Source organism: Pocillopora damicornis, chromosome 7, assembly GCF_964200805.1.
Source record: "Pocillopora damicornis chromosome 7, jaPocDami1.2, whole genome shotgun sequence".
NCBI lineage: Eukaryota > Metazoa > Cnidaria > Anthozoa > Scleractinia > Pocilloporidae > Pocillopora > Pocillopora damicornis.
In genome coordinates this window covers 16,944,037-16,960,526 of record NC_142676.1, presented here as the reverse complement: position 1 = coordinate 16,960,526, position 16,490 = coordinate 16,944,037, and the positions used below count along the sequence as shown (strand labels likewise).

The 16,490-nt window shown below is 39.2% G+C and overlaps 2 protein-coding genes across 2 annotated transcripts; both read left to right on the top strand.

The window, feature by feature from the left end:
• The first annotated feature begins 4,904 nt into the window (after positions 1 to 4,904).
• Positions 4,905 to 9,005, top strand: LOC113685409 (uncharacterized). Its single transcript, XM_027202919.2, has 7 exons — positions 4,905 to 5,242; positions 5,584 to 5,843; positions 6,161 to 6,275; positions 6,754 to 6,876; positions 6,979 to 7,015; positions 7,422 to 7,551; positions 8,127 to 9,005. Exons 1-7 carry the CDS (start codon positions 5,161 to 5,163, stop codon positions 8,643 to 8,645), a joined length of 1,266 nt encoding a protein of 421 aa, XP_027058720.2. The 5' UTR covers positions 4,905 to 5,160; the 3' UTR covers positions 8,646 to 9,005.
• A 4,458-nt stretch (positions 9,006 to 13,463) lies between these two features.
• Positions 13,464 to 14,228, top strand: LOC113685408 (uncharacterized). Its single transcript, XM_089212089.1, has 2 exons — positions 13,464 to 13,779; positions 13,985 to 14,228. Exons 1-2 carry the CDS (start codon positions 13,559 to 13,561, stop codon positions 14,160 to 14,162), a joined length of 399 nt encoding a protein of 132 aa, XP_089068215.1. The 5' UTR covers positions 13,464 to 13,558; the 3' UTR covers positions 14,163 to 14,228.
• The last annotated feature ends 2,262 nt before the right edge of the window (positions 14,229 to 16,490 follow it).

Here is a 16,490-nt window from a genome sequence, read left to right as displayed (position 1 = left end):
TGCTTCGATGAGTGAACCCATGCAACAGGCTACATACTTTCCTCTTATGGCATTGAGATAGTCCCTGAGGCGAACACCTTCGGACTGACTTCCATGGGTGTCAAATGCACGGCTGGATAACACTTGACCTGAACGAAATTGAATTAAATTAAAAAATGGAAGATAAATGCCGAACCAAAATAAGACTTTAGAAGTTCAATGTTCTAAAACAGACAAACCTCTCTTTTATCACCACCATTGGATCAATGTTAGTATCTGAGCAACTGGGCACCTACCCCTCCTCTAACCAAACGTCAACCTTAACTTGTTATCAGTTGACGATCGCTGGTTTAAGGGAGGCGTTGGTACGCAGTTGCACGATTGATCTCATATAATGTGCGTGGACACCTTACCTGTCGCTTCCTGCACAACAACGACATTATGTCCTCTCCGTTGTTGGGAGTATTCCGCTCCATTCACTTGGATGTAAGCTTTGCCACATACGCCTGGCGCGTTATCTTCGCAACCTTCGCTTCGGATGACAACATGAATGGCAGGACCTTCAAGTAAAGAAAGATGAAGTCACTCTTCTGAAACTTACACTAAGGAAGGACGCATGACTGGGCGTTTCCCTTGGATGAGCTGCTTATCCATCGCAAAATAACCCCCAGCATTTTATACACCCTTTAACTCACAGAAGTGATTGACATGTGACTCCTCCTTGTACTATTCATACATTATCCAGCAAACATGTAAAGAGAGAACTCAAGCTTATCAGATAGAGCTTTTTATCTTGATGTAACACCAATTCTCGTTACTGATTCACAAGGAAATGTGCTTGTTGCTTGTTATATTTAGTGCAGAGGTCAACTGCTTCAGAGAGGAGTTCGGCTTTTGAAGCTGAAATGACAACATGATTAGAGATCCCATGAGTCCCAGTCTTAAAGTTGAAGTGCTTAGCCTGAAATACCTGCACCCCTTAGGGGGGAAGGAGGAGATCAAGGAAAGTAATGCAACGTTTGTTTAGCCCTATGTTAGCAATTTATGGTTTGCATGCGAACTGTCCGTACGAAATTTCTATTTCCATTTGGACGAAAAATCGGTAATGGTTGCTTCCTTCCTTTTATAATTTTTTTGGTTTCAGTTGTCGTTGATTTGGTCGGTGTCTAGTCTTTTTTGTATTTTGTGTCATTTTAAAGGTTTTTTCTAAATTTCACTTTTCATTTGGCCTCTTAGTGGTCGGTTGCCTGGCGAGTTTGCACGTTGCTTAGCAATGTAAGCTTGTTAGTTCAATTTAGTCGATTGGGTGTTAGTTGGGGCCCTGGGAGGGTTTTTTGGTTAATTTTTAACCCTTTCACTCCCTAGATCTCATAAGTAGTTCTTCTTTCTGTCTCTCATACAATTCATCTGATGTTAATTCGGAGAATTTGGTATCGAATCAACTTATAATTTCCTAATTGATATTTTTCTTAATTTTCGTCATCGTCTTCTTGATATCGTATTGATATTAAGAAAGATGTTTTTCATCTTATCACGAGCGTGGGACAAAGAAAAAATTCTGAGTCCTTATGAGGAATCGAGCCTGGGGACTCAGAATTTTTTCTTTGTCCTACGTTCGTGACAAGACAAAAATCATCTTTCTCTATTTCTTTACCGAGCTCAAAACTTACCATCTCTGTTATTCTTCGATTGATATTATAAAGAGAAATTCTGTCATGGTCGCTTATAGAAATTTTTCATTCCGACGGGTTTACTAATTGATACGAAAGTGACACTCATCGTTTAATTCAGACAACTTCAGACCTTCTCAGTTAAAGAGGAGTTGACGCTTGTGAGTGACTCCCTTGTCTCGCTGTCAGCCTCCATGAGTTTGATCTTTGATTGGTCAAAATCATCCCGTAAAGAATTAAGCCCCGAACTTACCTGTGTTGTGAAAATACGAAACTACAGCAATGAGTTCAAATTAGCACTAACAGACTTCGTCAATAATCAAGCACATGAACAATTCAGTCAGGTGGGTAAGTCTAAGCAGCCATATCTGCTGTTTTTAACCCTTTACTTCCTAACATCAGCATCCATATTCTCTATATATTTTCATTTGGGACTGTCAAGGAGAGTTCATTTATCAATCAAAGCGTCGTTGGTTGGCGATCATTTCCTTTATTCTCGTGATCTTAATGAGCGCCACAGTATTATTGTAAGGAGAATTTGAATGCTGGTCACTCTAAAGGTTTAACGGGTTTGTGAACTGTTTTAAAAATAAAATTCACTGAATAGAAAATTGGTATACATGGTATTAAGAAGAGGTAAATGCCTAGTACAAGTTTATAGCCATCCTGTCGAACAGAAAGTGAAAGTACATAAGGGAAAGATTTCGGAAGCATGTAATAGGGCATGGACACTAGAATAAAAAAATTGAACTAAAGGAGCTGAAGTCGTACAGGATAAAACATGGACTGTTGGACCACTTTTGAAAGATTTTTTTGACCATTCTTTTGGACCATGTTTTGACCATTTTTTCTTACTTAATCGTCAATATTGAGCTCTGTATCTTTATTGAGGTGATTGGGGTGGGGAGTTTGTCATAGAGGCTTTTTATGACCGCAGGTTAATCTTCAACACCCTTACATCAGTATACATATTCTCAATACTGTTCTCTATACATTTGTTAGGGTGCTGACGAGGAAAATTTGTTTAAGAATCAAGAGCCTCTGGTTGGTGATCCTTTCCTTTATTTTCATGACCTTTAATGTGTGATTCAGGGGTGATATTGTAAGAAATTAGATGCTAGCCACTCTTAGGGGGAAGGGATCAAAGACATTTTTGGAGATTTTTTTACCCAAAGAATTTGCACTAATCCAAAAAATGGCCCTAACTGATTAACCTCAAAATCATATATATTTGCTTCCCCCCCCTCCCCCCAAGAAAGTGAACACACGTGCTTTGAAAGCATCCTTCATGAAATAACGGGAAAATATTGCCGATTGAAAATTATCACATCATAAAAACTTGTAAAGGAGTCATCATGTAACTAACGCCGGGAAGTCTATTCCCATTGCCCATTGTTTAATATTATTTTAACTCTAATCGCCTGTGGAACTGCAAAATATGTATATTCCTCGCTAAACCTCGTCCCAGACTAGTTATGTCCTCTTCCAAGGCCCTGAACTTGTCAGGATCGTTTATAAGCTGCGCTGCAGTGGATAAAAACGATCATTACATGCTAGTTATAGGAAAGGATGCAGGTTACATAATAATTATAGGAAAGAATGCAGATACATTGGATTAGCAATAGTTAGCCACCCACTAAATAAAAACAATGAAATTTTCCAGGAATTAAAACATTTTCAAAACTGTCTCCCTTGGCGGAAAGCCTGTGGCAAACAGTGCTAAAAATCAATAATAATGTATATCAAACCTCCATTGTATTGCCGATGTCGTTTCCGTGGCAGCAAAAGAAAACATGTCACTGTGGCATGCAAGTATTTGCAAATCAAGCTATAGAATAAGTTTGACCTATTTTCCAAAGAAGAAAGGGCCACTGCTAAATCTGTGGGAACGTGGAGACCCAATGTTTGATGAGCGAGAGACCGTTCTTCGCCTATCAGTACCGAGCAAGCTTCAGTCCTAAAGCATAGTTGTCGAGAGAGCTTGAAGTGAAATGGACTGGTAGCGAAAACGAAAAATCTTTTGCCTCCTGTGAGGCTCTGGAACTTTCTCTGTTTAATTTATATCCAGTAGGTCATGATGAAGGGAATTAAAATATTATCTCTTAGCCTGGCTTTTATCCACAAAGCAGCTTGTTTGAAAAAAAAAAAAAAAACTAAATCGAAAACAAAACAATGAAGAGAGCTGCGTATTTTTTTCAGTTGTCAACCTCTTTCAGGCATTTTCAAATATTGCAGCTGTTACGTTGGAATGATTTTGAATCAACCAGTGACCTTTTGAAGTGCATTGTACTTACATAATTTGTCACCCGCTGTGCGCACAATTGCGTCACAATTGCATCACAATGAATTCGAATGATTTGCGTTCAGAGATGCTTCTTTGAACCATGTCATTAGTTAGAGTTAATTTAAAACAGCATGGATCTAGCTTAATGCGCGAGCTCGAACCCGCAGGCAATTTAAAAACTTAATAAGAGATTCTCTAGATATAAAGAGTTCTACTGCAACTAGTTATGATTTGAAAAATCCGTTCCATTTGTGAATATTACTGATTTTAGGTCGCACCTTGCAAGTCTTCTCATTTGAAATCCACTGAATTTAATGATAAGGAACGATTTACTTATCAGCCGCTCTCAATAGCAACAGACCAACTCGCACCCAACCAATTACCCAATAGTTTTCTAGTTGTTTATCTTGAAAGTATAAAGTCGTTTGAAAATATGAAATATAATTGTTCATTGTGAAGTTAAAAGCCTTTTCCCGCTGTCATTGCATTTGTGATTTTGACAAGTTGGTGGTGGCTTTGATGTCGAGAGGAAAATTTTAAACCAAAAATTAAGTTTTAGGCGTAGGCAAGTCGACGGTGTTTATAAAATTTTACATGAAAATGATATGAATTAGGGATCAAGTTGCAGAAATAATTTTCAATTTGGTTATGACTCGGCCACAGTACCTCTACACGGATGCGAGCCTGCATCGGTGCTCCCTTCATTTTTTAAAATTAAATTTCGTTTTTTTGGGCGAAATTGATTTTGCATTTAAATGCAAATTTCGTGTAGATTGTGCGTTGTTCTATTGATAGCAAATGTTTTGAAAGCGCTGTCAAAAGGAATAAGAAGTCAATTAATCTACAGAAAAACATGCTCAGAGACTTCCTGTGGAGATCATTAGATATATAATCTACAATTACTGGAAAATTTCTCCCGCGCTCATTGGTGGACACGTCAGTTTCCATCAGTTGGAGATAGTAATTTGACCTTATTCTAAGTCACTCAAGGGTGCTTTTAGTTGCTACATTCAGCCATTTTAAGTCCTAAATGTAAAATTTTTAATTGATATATTTTTTCTACTGTATACTGGAAGATTTCAACGCATGTGAGGGCTAAATAAACGAGTGAAAGTGAGCAGACAGATAAAGAGGAACGGAAGTGAAATAAAGAGTTGCACAAGCCTTCAAATTAACTGACAAAAATATCCTGTTCAGCAGAGAAAAAAAAGTGAGAGTTAGCCGGACATGAAAGCCCGTGCTTTTATCATAATATTATTGATAATGGAAATAGAGGCCCGGCATTGCTTCAATACGGTCGCCAAACAAGGTTAGTGACGCTTTTTTCCTCTTTGGTTTAATTTTTTGTTCAAATAATTGGCCTCGATCGAGACTTGCTAAAAAGATTTTTTTTTTCGGAATATATATTTACTGAATTTCAGATAAGCTTAGCAGGGTATTTTGCGTCAAGCAAACATAAATTAATGGCTTAAAATGCTTTTTAAAATTCTTTATTCTTTACTTTAACTTTGGACCACTTCCGAAACATTGGCAGATGGTACCGTCAATCTTTTGTTCCGCGGCCTTAGCAACCGTGCGAAAAAGACCTTCGGTGGAAGCGAACACCTCCAATGATCTTAACGCTTCTTATATCCGTTTACTAATTTGCAGATCTATGTCGACGTCTCTCGTTCACCAAACCAATCGATGCACACGCTCTACAAGGTCACGTGATCAAAAATGTTACATTAACCGTGGGAATGCGCAATTCTTGTAAAGGACTGTGTTTGATGGACAACTTATGTGACTCATTCAACATCGGTCAATCAGTGCATGGTGACCACGTGGTTTGTCAGTTGAGCGATTCCGATCACTCAAGGCACCCGGAAGACTTAAGGCCGCGAGAAGGTTTTACCTTCATTGGTACTAAGGTATATGGAAAGAAGATACGAAGCGCCTTAAGTTGGTGGTTTAGGAAGAGGAGAGTTACGAGGGTTCTAATATCTAACAATTGTTTCCTATCAAAATCTTGCCCGAGATTTATCCTAGTTTTGTGTTACAAAGGAGTTACTAACTCGGGTCTCAGTTGTTTGTTGTATTCTGTTTGCTTTTTCTGATATAATGTCCTCTTTCAACTCGTATTGCATCACTTGCCCATCCGTTATCCGTATTGGCCATTTGGTGAGCTTATCCTTGTTTGTCTTGTAAACTCGTTATAACTAACTCCTGGAGGTTGTTTGTTCATCAGAATCTGTGTTCCAGTAACCCATGTTTCCATAATGCGACCTGCTTGAATGGATTTACAAACAAGAAATACCTTTGCCATTGTCAGAGTGGCTACACTGGTGAACACTGTGAAAACGGTAACAGTAAGCACACACAATGCCAAACAATTGTTAATTCCTAAGTCATCCATAAAGATGTTTAAATTTTATGGTATTATCTCGTTATCTTAATTATCTATTTTCAAGTAGAGAAGCGATCTAAGATACTTGGAGGATCGGGTTTGAATCTCATCGAAGCCTGAATTTGTTCAGGCTTTATTTCATCAGTTTTTTTAATTGATTGTAGCTCAACTGTGAGGATAATTCTTGTGCTTGTATTTCATCCGCGTTTTAAAGAATAATTTATTTTATTTTCTAAAAATTTATTCATTTATCCATATACAGTCTAGATACATATTCGTGCTTTTATAAATATCACTAGTTATGTTTCCTCTGCACGTGCTCCGCATCAATGGCTTGCACTACCAAGTGTGATTTTTAAAGAAATGTTTGCACAGCGGTTAAAGCAGCTAGTGTTCGCTTTCCTTTTGCTAAAATTGTGCCCTTTTGCAAACAGATATTGATGAATGCAGTTTGGGCAGCGATGATTGCCACGAGTTTGCGCACTGTGTAAACACCGCTGGCTCCTTTGACTGCATTTGCAAGATTGGACTCACTGGGGATGGACGCAACTGTACAGGTAAGTTCGTGTTTATGTAATAACAACTTTATCCATCCATCCCACCATGTGATATTCTCTATCGTTCACTAATTTTTTCATTCTGTTTATTTTCTATCCAAGGACTACCTTCTTGTAAAGAACTGCACGAGAAAAACAAGTAAGTGAAAAAATATATAAAAATAAGGGGAAATGTAGTACTCGTGCCCAGTGCCTCATCCGTGCAGAGCTTATCCCTGTTTCCGTTACGTGAACAAACCAGGAGTATTCCTATTACAAGAATTGAGTCAATCGCAGGTTATTCCCTCCTCCAACAATTTTTTTAGGCTTCCATCATTACGCTATCATGTTTCGCACAAGTGAATAAATTACTTGACAGGAATCCACTTTGGAATGTAGTTTCCGACGATTGATAAATTTTTTCGCTGTCCATTCGTGGAGGACAATATCATTGTTTGAAACTACGCGGTGAGGCAAAGGATACTTTAGTCATGACTTCTTTGTTAGCTTCTTTTACGTGACTGAAGGTGAGGTGATTACGTTTGAAACTCTTCTTCTTTCTCTAGTGCTACTGGTGACCAAGCATACATGTTGCAGATTGGATCAGGGATGGTTTACATGTACTGCCATATGACGGGCCTCGGAGCATGTGGAGGTGGTGGATGGACGCTGGCCATGAAGATCGACGGTAACAAGGTGATACTCAGGACTTCGTAGTCAATACAGCTCAATATTCGTTGCATAGTTTAAGATCGTAGCAGCTTTGACTTTAAGTATGGGCATCACCGGTGTTAGAAAAATTCATTCATTCCTACAACAAAGCAAACTGAAACACTATCGGAAAGATAAATCACCTTAAAAAAATAGTATTTCAGCCCTGTAAAAAAACAAATTATTCGTTGTCACTCATGTAGCATTTTACATTCAACTGGCTCATTGCTCTTAGTGGCATGTAACAGTGGCCTTAACAGGTCCTTCCAAATCGTTTCGTCCTGGGCTAATCTTGCAGCGTTCCCAAAACCAATACCAACACTCCGCGTCTCTTCTAATACCATTCTCCTCTGATTTGTTCGCGGACGGCCCCTTTTTCCTTCCTCCTTCTTTAATCTATATCATTTCGGTTCTTGCATGCGTCATCCGTAGCACATGGCCAAACCATTTCCAACCTCTTTGCTGTAAATAGTTTTCATGGTTTCTTACCTTAGAGCTTGTACATGTAGTGGCCTGGCGTTGGAGAAGTTATGAAGCATTTGTCTCTTTATATTTTCCAGAATACCTTTCACTATAACTCCGAACTTTGGAGCAGTGAGGCAGAATACAATTTTCCAGGGGGCATAACTGGGTTTGATAACATTGAAACTAAGCTACCGACCTACTCCAAAACGTCTTTTACCAAAATCTGTCTGGGTATGAAGATCGGTCAGCAGATCAACTTCATCTTCATCAACCAACAAGCTGACTCCCTCTACTCCCTGATAGCAGACGGACAATATCGTGATACCTCGCTGGGTCGTGACACGTGGAAATCGCTGATTGAGATAAACGCCTCCCTGCAGTTGAATTGTAACAAGGAAGGGTTCAACGTTGTTTCTACCAATATTAGGTTAGCGAAAGCGAGAATAGGAATAATAGGTAATAACGAAGATAATTGCGAGAGTTGTGATTCTAGAATCGGTTTTGGAACAGGAGGAAAGCATGATGATTCAAATTCATGCGGAAACGAGGCTGTCTTGCAGACAGATAATGGTAACGCGCATATCAAGGCCATGGGGTACATTTTTGTTCAGTAGTTTGTAATTATACCAAATTATTTTTTTTATGGTAAAGGGTGTCCTGGTCAAAGCGGATTTTTGACGACTGTTTCTTTTTCTTTATCGGTGAAAGTCGACAATCATATCCTTAATGCCGTCGGTTTCACGCGACGGTTTTAAAGCTGACCTCATTGCTACCCTCTCTACATCATGTACCTTCTTGAACCTCTATAATCTAGCTACAAATTTTAGACACGATTAAAATCACCGAAAATTGTAAAGCTCATCTGATGCTGTGGCCATTTCTTTAAGCAGGAGGGAAAATTCACGATAAAAGTTGGAAAGGGCACAGATGACGGTGGACGATATACAATTTAACAAATAAAAAAGCCTCGACTGTGCTCTGTTTTGTTGTAAAGCATTCAGGAAGCTGCTGAAGCACGAAAGAAGTTTTAGGGAAACACGAGACGCAGTCCAGTGTTTTCCCTACTTCATCTACTTCTATTTTATGTAATATCATATAAATTCACGTCTGAAATAACCAGGAAGGAAACCATCGGATAGAAACCCATGGATATCCTCGAGGAATATGTGATGAACAAAATAATTTATCTATAGGCGAAGGATAATCAGAAAACGCTAAAATACAAAGTAAATACATGAACGACACTGACAGCCATCTTGGCGCTTAATAAGAAACTCATACATTGTTAAGCAGGTAAGTTAGTGTTAACAACTGAGTTTAAAACGTAAACTAGCCACCGCAAAGGGTAAAAAAGCTGACGTTTCGAGCGTCAATCGCTCTGACGAAGAGCTAACGCTCGAAACGTCAGCTTTTTTACCCTTTACGGTGGCTAATTTACGTTTTCAACTCAGTTGTTAACACTAAATTACCTGCTATACTCTCCTACCGACGCAGCACCACAGTTTCTTTAGAAACTTACCCCTTTTTTCATGCACTGTTTAATCATGTTGTAGAGATCGCTGAGTTTCAATATCAATACTTAGATACCGGGGAATTATAACCACCTAGAGGGTTTACTAGAAACCCTAACCGATGACCTGAATGATACGTTTGACAATGCATGATTTGCGTGACAACCTCCCACTAATCCTAAACGTTAAGATCTTTTGAGTCAAATCACAGTTGTGCAATAAATGAGCAAACAAAAGCAAACAAAAGGAATCTGTCTATCGTACAAGTACTGTCTCCCTTTGCAACGCTTGCTGATCTACAGCTTTCCACATTTTCGCAAACACTGTTCTTCTGTTTATGCTTTCCATAATATAGCAGCATGGCGGGCAAAGAAACACCTGTAAGAAATCGGAGAAGAAAAACGTTATCGGTTTGCTTTGTCATTGGTTGAAAGAGCGTGCTCTATGAGAGTTTATATAATAAGCTCAAATACGCACGCATTCTGATTGATTCTCACTTATGATCTATTGGAGGACAGACCTATAGATGACGTCATCATTAAGACTTTTTTTAATTCTTTATTACATAAAACAATTAGATTCCAAGTTGCCGTGCGTCTGTTCAGTAATAGATCACAGATGAAGTCAAAATGTGGTGAGAACAGTGACACACTGTTCTCACCACGAGGCTGCGCCTCGTGTGCCACTTTTTTTGTTCTCACCACATTTTGACGTCATCTGTGATCTATTACTGAACAGACGCACGGCAACTTGGAATCTATTTGTTAAATAGAGCATAGAGCTGAGCTAAAGCTGTCACGCCATCCGCCAAATTGTACTATGTTTGACCTTTTTTTGGACTTCTCTCTGGCTTTTTTCGTTAAAAGGAAAAGCAATTTACCAATAGCGTATCTCCATTTTCTGCATATAAACCCACACACAACTCATAATTCCTCCAATCGCTCTGACGAAGGACTAACGCTCGAAACGTCAGCCTTTAAATTGTTTACGGTGGCCGTTTTCAACTCTGTTGATAATACAAAATTACTCTGTTTATAACCCTGCTATACTCTCCCACTGATGTAGCATCACGGTTTCCTTAGAAACTTACCCCCTTTATTCACATGGTTGGATATTAGCCGAGTTCTTTCTTGCTTTTTTATGGACCGAGAAAAATGGTTACTTGACTTTCATTTGTGCCTTTGAATATACAACAGTCACGTACCTTTTGTCGACAAGACCAGGGAAACGAACACGAAAGGCAGTTTAATTTGGATAATACTGACGTGTACCAACATTTAGGTCGGCGAATCTTGGTTTTGGATGTCACATAAAGAGACTCTCAGCTATATAGTTCCCGTCCAGTTTGGCCACAAGGTTTCAAAATTGGTAGGATTTTTTCTGCCTCATCCTGCTAGAGAAATCTCTGAGAGCTCAAACGAAACGCAAATACCGTATTTCGTCAAATAAGCGCCCGGGCGCTTATTCAAGATTTAAGCACCTTTGAAGCTCGAAGAAATCTCGGTGTAATACATGAGCTAATAATAAAGATGCTAAATTATGATGTCGGTCATATGTATGTCATAATAATAAAGATGCTAAATTATGAGCTCGGTCATATGTAGCATACAGGAGAAAAATTAAGTCCCCATGAGGATTCGAACTTCAGACTTTCGTACACCACCCTCCAATGCTTTACCATTCGAAGATGAAGTGAACCACACTCACTTGATTTAAATTGTGTGTATGTGTTTTATCAGTTAACATTTATCAGTTAACAGTTAAAATTTAATACCAGAAATGGAATTATCGTGGAGTCATTAAAAGCTTCTAATTTTCAGGCTTCTGACTTAAAGGAAAAAAAAGCTTTTGGATGACGTAGCATAAAAACTTTCAAACTGTTGTCAGTAATGTCTCGCACTTTGATATCAGTTTCTTCAAAATCCAAGTATTTCTCTGTTACCCTGTGGTATCTTTCTCTTTCCTTTATAATTTTGAATGATTGACAAGGTCACGTGAATATATAGAGGTATTCGGTTCAGGCGCGCGCTCGATCATTACACGTCACTTATGAGTGTAATTAGTCTCTATGACGAAAAACAAGTCAAGTTGTTCATTTCTTCTTTGCGAGAATGCTGCGTTTGCCGAATGGTTAACTCAGTGTCCATTATGAAGAAGGAAAGAGTTTATATTAGTATTCTCTTTTGTGTACTGATTTGTTTCAGCTTCAACGAAGGTAAGGAGAACCTTTATTTTGAATTTGCGCGTGTTCTGCTTGTTCGCGTTTATGTTTCTGGCGTAACGGCTTAATTTTGCGTCAGCACAATCAGGCGTTTTTCGGTTTGACTGACAGGCAAGCTATTATAATTTGATGGGAAAATAAAAACGAAAAGCATTTCAAAGAAAAAGCATCAGCAATAACCAGAATGTGTAAGGAAAATGTGTCATAGCGCCTCTGGATTCTCTTTGAAGTTTCAGGGTTTTTAATACCTTTGAGCAAAGATGATTTAACTCCGGCCCCCAGGCCCCACTCGACCTTCCACGGAGGGCGCATCCTCTCATCGGCCACCACCAGAGGGACGCCTCGCAGAACTGTAGACGATGCAAAGGTCATTAACGATGATATAGAAGATATAAAGTCTATGGAATGGGCAGCGAATAACAATCATGCTAACTGGGAGGAAATTATGATGAGAAGAGCTGCCAATGAAGACGTCTTAGAGTACCCCGGTAGCGATAAAAAATTTCCATCAAACTTCAAGTTGAAATCACTTTTAACGCAAGCCATCAAGCGAGGACGAGACATTGCGGCTTCTCAGAAAGCACCTGGTACGGGTAAGATATAGTTGATGATTATTAAGAAACTGGAAAAACAACTTCTTTCAATGCGAGTTAAAGTAGATAAATCTTTCCTAACGCTCATTGTGACTATTGTTTGGGTGGAGAGAGAGATATAGAGTGAATTATCTGTGCTATTGCAGCAGCAAAGGAATTTTGCGAGAACAACAGAAATTGTAAGGAAACATGACGTGCCACCTATGGACTCTTATCTTTAGTCTGAAGTTAAATTATCTTTACAAAAATGACCCGGTAACTTAAAAGTTCTTTTTACAGTGATGAAATGACTTCGGGTCTCAGCTCAAATAGCAATCAGATTAACAGACAAAACCACATCAGGATCATGCTTTATTTCAATTTTGTACGTGTTTTGCTGTCAAAGTTGGCGCATGCATGTTTGCATCAGAACGCGGGTCAGGTTCTAATATCAAAGTCAATGCAAAAGATTTCTTGTTTTCGAGGCTGATAATGGTTTTATCTGTAACCGCTCTTGCTTTTTAGGAAACTTATGTTGATACGGGTGAGATCCTATCAATATTTGGTAAGAACAGGGAAGTCGACTTCAATGCAAATGAAGGTGCACTAGAATGTTCATTGCAAGATTCTTTTTTTTAAGGGGGGGGTGGGGGCGGAAGGAAGTGGGGATAGGAAGGAATAAGATCTTAGATCGAATGGACAGAGGAAGTATGCTATTCCTATTTTCACAATGAATACAATTTTATGAAGAGGGGGGGATTCAACTGAGAAGTGAAAAGCATAGTTAATGCTGGATTTGGTTCATCAATCTGTATTCTACGGGGACACTTGATGTCGATTTCACCGGTATCCGTTGCTCTGCTACTCAAAGATGACGCGGGCCAATCATAGGGCAAGCTTGATTTCTGAGAAATGACCTTAATCTTGGCGTTGACCCAGATTACACTTAGCAGTCAGATCTCACTTTAAGTTCAGGTTCTTCTCAACCTGATATTAGATATTGGTTGTCTAAGTTCAATCCTGAAAAAGTCTTAAATTTCTCGTTTATTTAACAAGATAATCCCAAAGACGACACCCCAGGGGAAACCAGACAGAAATCTTCCGTTCGAGATGAAAAGGAATCACACCTACCTGATCATCATCCCAGGACAAACGGTAACGGACTCGAACCGCGTGGCACATCTACCTTACAAGAAACGAAGAGAAATATCGAGCCCACAAATATGGCGTCTGCTGAACCCCGGTGGAGGTTGGCTGTGGATTATGAAAGCGAGCCTCACCATGAAGATAAAAAACGAAGAAGAAAATATAGGAGGAAAGGAAGACTGGAATCGCAATCTCAGATTAAAAATCCAGCGGATGATGGGTCCTCGATGGCTGTTGTAGGACTTATAGGAGGAATGTTTCTGTTTATGGCGATTGGGGCTGTCTTTTATCGCGTCTGGTAAGCAATATTTTCATCTTTCATCAGTTGGACCACATTTTAGTTAAACATCATACATAAAAAACGAAATAGCTTAAATATTACTTTAAGTTAGTCAGCCTAGACTTGTGGCTGGTTTACGGAAACTCTGTTCGTGAACTGGAATATTCATTCCAGTTTGTTCGCTAGTGACTTTTGAAAGTGACTGTCGGTAAAACTTTTACAGGAGAAGTTTTAGGAAGGGAATTAGACGAGATCGAGGCAGTCTCGAACGAGGTATGTCATCAGACTCGAAGTGGAACATCAAGCACGACAGGAATGAAGACGTCATCTTTGAAAGAAAACCTAAAGGATGGAACGAGGAGGAAGATGAGGAAGGTAAACCGAATGTTAGTCTTAATTGAAAAAGCCCAAAACTTCAGGATTATAAAGAAAGTGAGAAAGACAACGTAAAACAAACAGCAAACGGAAAAAAAATCCCCCTATTTACATTAGATGTGGACAAGATAATTTCATTTTTTTACCATAGGGTTTGTTCGCAGATAGGAAAACGAGTACAACCAACACTCATTTTTTACCGTAAAATCCGACTTTACCGGTCATGTCGGGAATCTTTTATCAGACAATTCAAAGAAAATAGGTGAAAATTTCTTGATCACAGCCTATGAGTATATGTTTTCTTTGGTGTACAAACAGCTGAAATCAGGGTGGTAAAGTCAAGTGTAGCGAAGCGATATGAAATGAAGTGAAGTGAACATAAGTGATATGAAGTAAAGCAAAACCAAGCACATCTGAGAAAGTCTCCCATCTAAATTAAATAATATTAACGTAGACTTTGCTCAGTGTATAACTCCTTATTCTTGCTACAGATCGCCCAGGTAAAAGGGTACGATTAAATTTGGAAGTTTCCCAACATCCGCCGTTAAAAGGTATACTTAAAGGTAAGAAAAAAAAAAAAAAAAGGAAAAAAAAAAAGAAATAAAGCAAAGCTCGATAAATTCAATTTTGGATCTAAAACAAACTTTAGCAATAACTCGTTGTTTAATTGTAATGTCCACTTTTACTACAGATACTCGCAGCCGAGTCGAGCAATTAAATGCGGAGCCCTCCGATTCTTCGCAGCCGACCTCGTTATCATCCCTGTCTGCTCCATCACTGTGTTCTTCCATCGGTACGCCGCACTCCACCCCAACAAGTGGCTTTTCTGTGGAATATATAACCCTCCTCGACTCTCATAAGGATTTTAAACTGAAGCCTTGGATGCTGCAATCCTCTGGATCTTCCTCATCAAGTGATGCGAAGATTACAGCTGAAATAGAACGAGACCTGGCGGCTCCACCTCAATCGTCCACCATTTCAGGTAAAATAATCTGATTGAAAGCTAACTCCCAGAATGATGGATCGAAATAAGACAATCTTGGGGTAATAAACTACATTCTTAAAAGAACTCATACAATCTTGTTAGTTTGATTTCTACTATTTGTGATATAGCGGCCTCTCGTCAACTGACAAGCATTATTACAATGTAAACAGGTGGCTTTAACTCCTCCTCTGAGTCGTGCAAGACACCAGTAGCTGCCAGCAATGAAGTTATCATCACAATCAACGATGACGACGATTGCAAGGTGCCGTTGTTGTCTTCAGAAAATGAGGGTTCATCCGCTGAAGTGATCTACGTTAGGGACGATTTGACGACAGAAAGAGATGAAGACAATGCTAAAGAGCGATCAGGTGATTGAAATGTAACGAGAACGTTTCATAAAAAGAAGCAGCGTGACCAGTAGATGTTCGAGTTTCGAAATCCGTAAGTCTGAGGTTTGAATTATCGCAGGAGACTAAGATTATTTTATTTGTCTTTCGCTCGCGACAAAAAATAACATATTTATATTACACGTATGTCTTCTCTGAAAAGGACCACCGGTACATCAACCTTTTGACTGCTTGATGCAGCTCTTTAAATGCAAGTAGTTGTTTTATTTCTTGAGTCAATAAAATGTTAGTTTATAATCATCTCTATGGTAATAACACGCTGGGTATGATCTACAGGCGAACCACCCCTGCCTCCTGCTCAGACAAGCCCTCCATCTTATTCGACGGATTTAGAAACACGGGACTCTAAGAACAAAATACGGTAATTAAATTAAGACAGGTCCGTTAATTGGGGCATAACAATTGACTCCCGATAGTGAGGTGGTAAGTCGTCTGACTTTAAATGATTCACTCAGGAAATTCTCTGATTGGTGAACACAAAGCTTTGGAGGATCGCCGATCGATCACAAATCTGACGTTCGGTCAAAATTCTGACGATTTGCATGGAGACCTCAACAAGGTTCGGTCCCAGATCCTGGTCAAGAATAAACAGGTTCTCAACAGAAACAGGGAGAAGAGAAGAGTGATTAAAGAGGGAACTAAGATGACAGTAAAATCCTTGGAGGAGAGTGTTTTACTGGCAAAGGTAACCATATAAACTTTCGGAATGCATCCAAAGTGTGCGGAAATGGTGGTTATATATAAAGCTGCTTTTTTTTTTCTTCAGAGTATCTCTTGAAAGAGTACTCGAAGGAGGAGGGCACGAACAGTGAAAGTTAGATGGAAGGTAACTACAGCAAAAATGGCAACGAACACTCTTAATGTCCAATTGCAACCTGTGGAGCAGGTGTAATCTTTTTGGCGTTTTTCAACGGGGCTTAGCCAAACACGTAGTGAGCGCGATGGGTAGTCATGCACGGAAA

Excerpts from the sequence above, each read along its gene's own strand:
- LOC113685409 (XM_027202919.2), top strand. The coding sequence starts at position 5,161 with ATGAAAGCCCGTGCTTTTATCATAATATTATTGATAATGGAAATAGAG. Across the intron at positions 5,844-6,160 it reads TTACCTTCATTGGTACTAAG|AATCTGTGTTCCAGTAACCC; the intron begins GTATATGGAAAG and ends TTTGTTCATCAG. Across the intron at positions 7,016-7,421 it reads GAACTGCACGAGAAAAACAA|TGCTACTGGTGACCAAGCAT; the intron begins GTAAGTGAAAAA and ends TTCTTTCTCTAG.
- LOC113685408 (XM_089212089.1), top strand. The coding sequence starts at position 13,559 with ATGGCGTCTGCTGAACCCCGGTGGAGGTTGGCTGTGGATTATGAAAGC. Across the intron at positions 13,780-13,984 it reads GCTGTCTTTTATCGCGTCTG|GAGAAGTTTTAGGAAGGGAA; the intron begins GTAAGCAATATT and ends AAACTTTTACAG.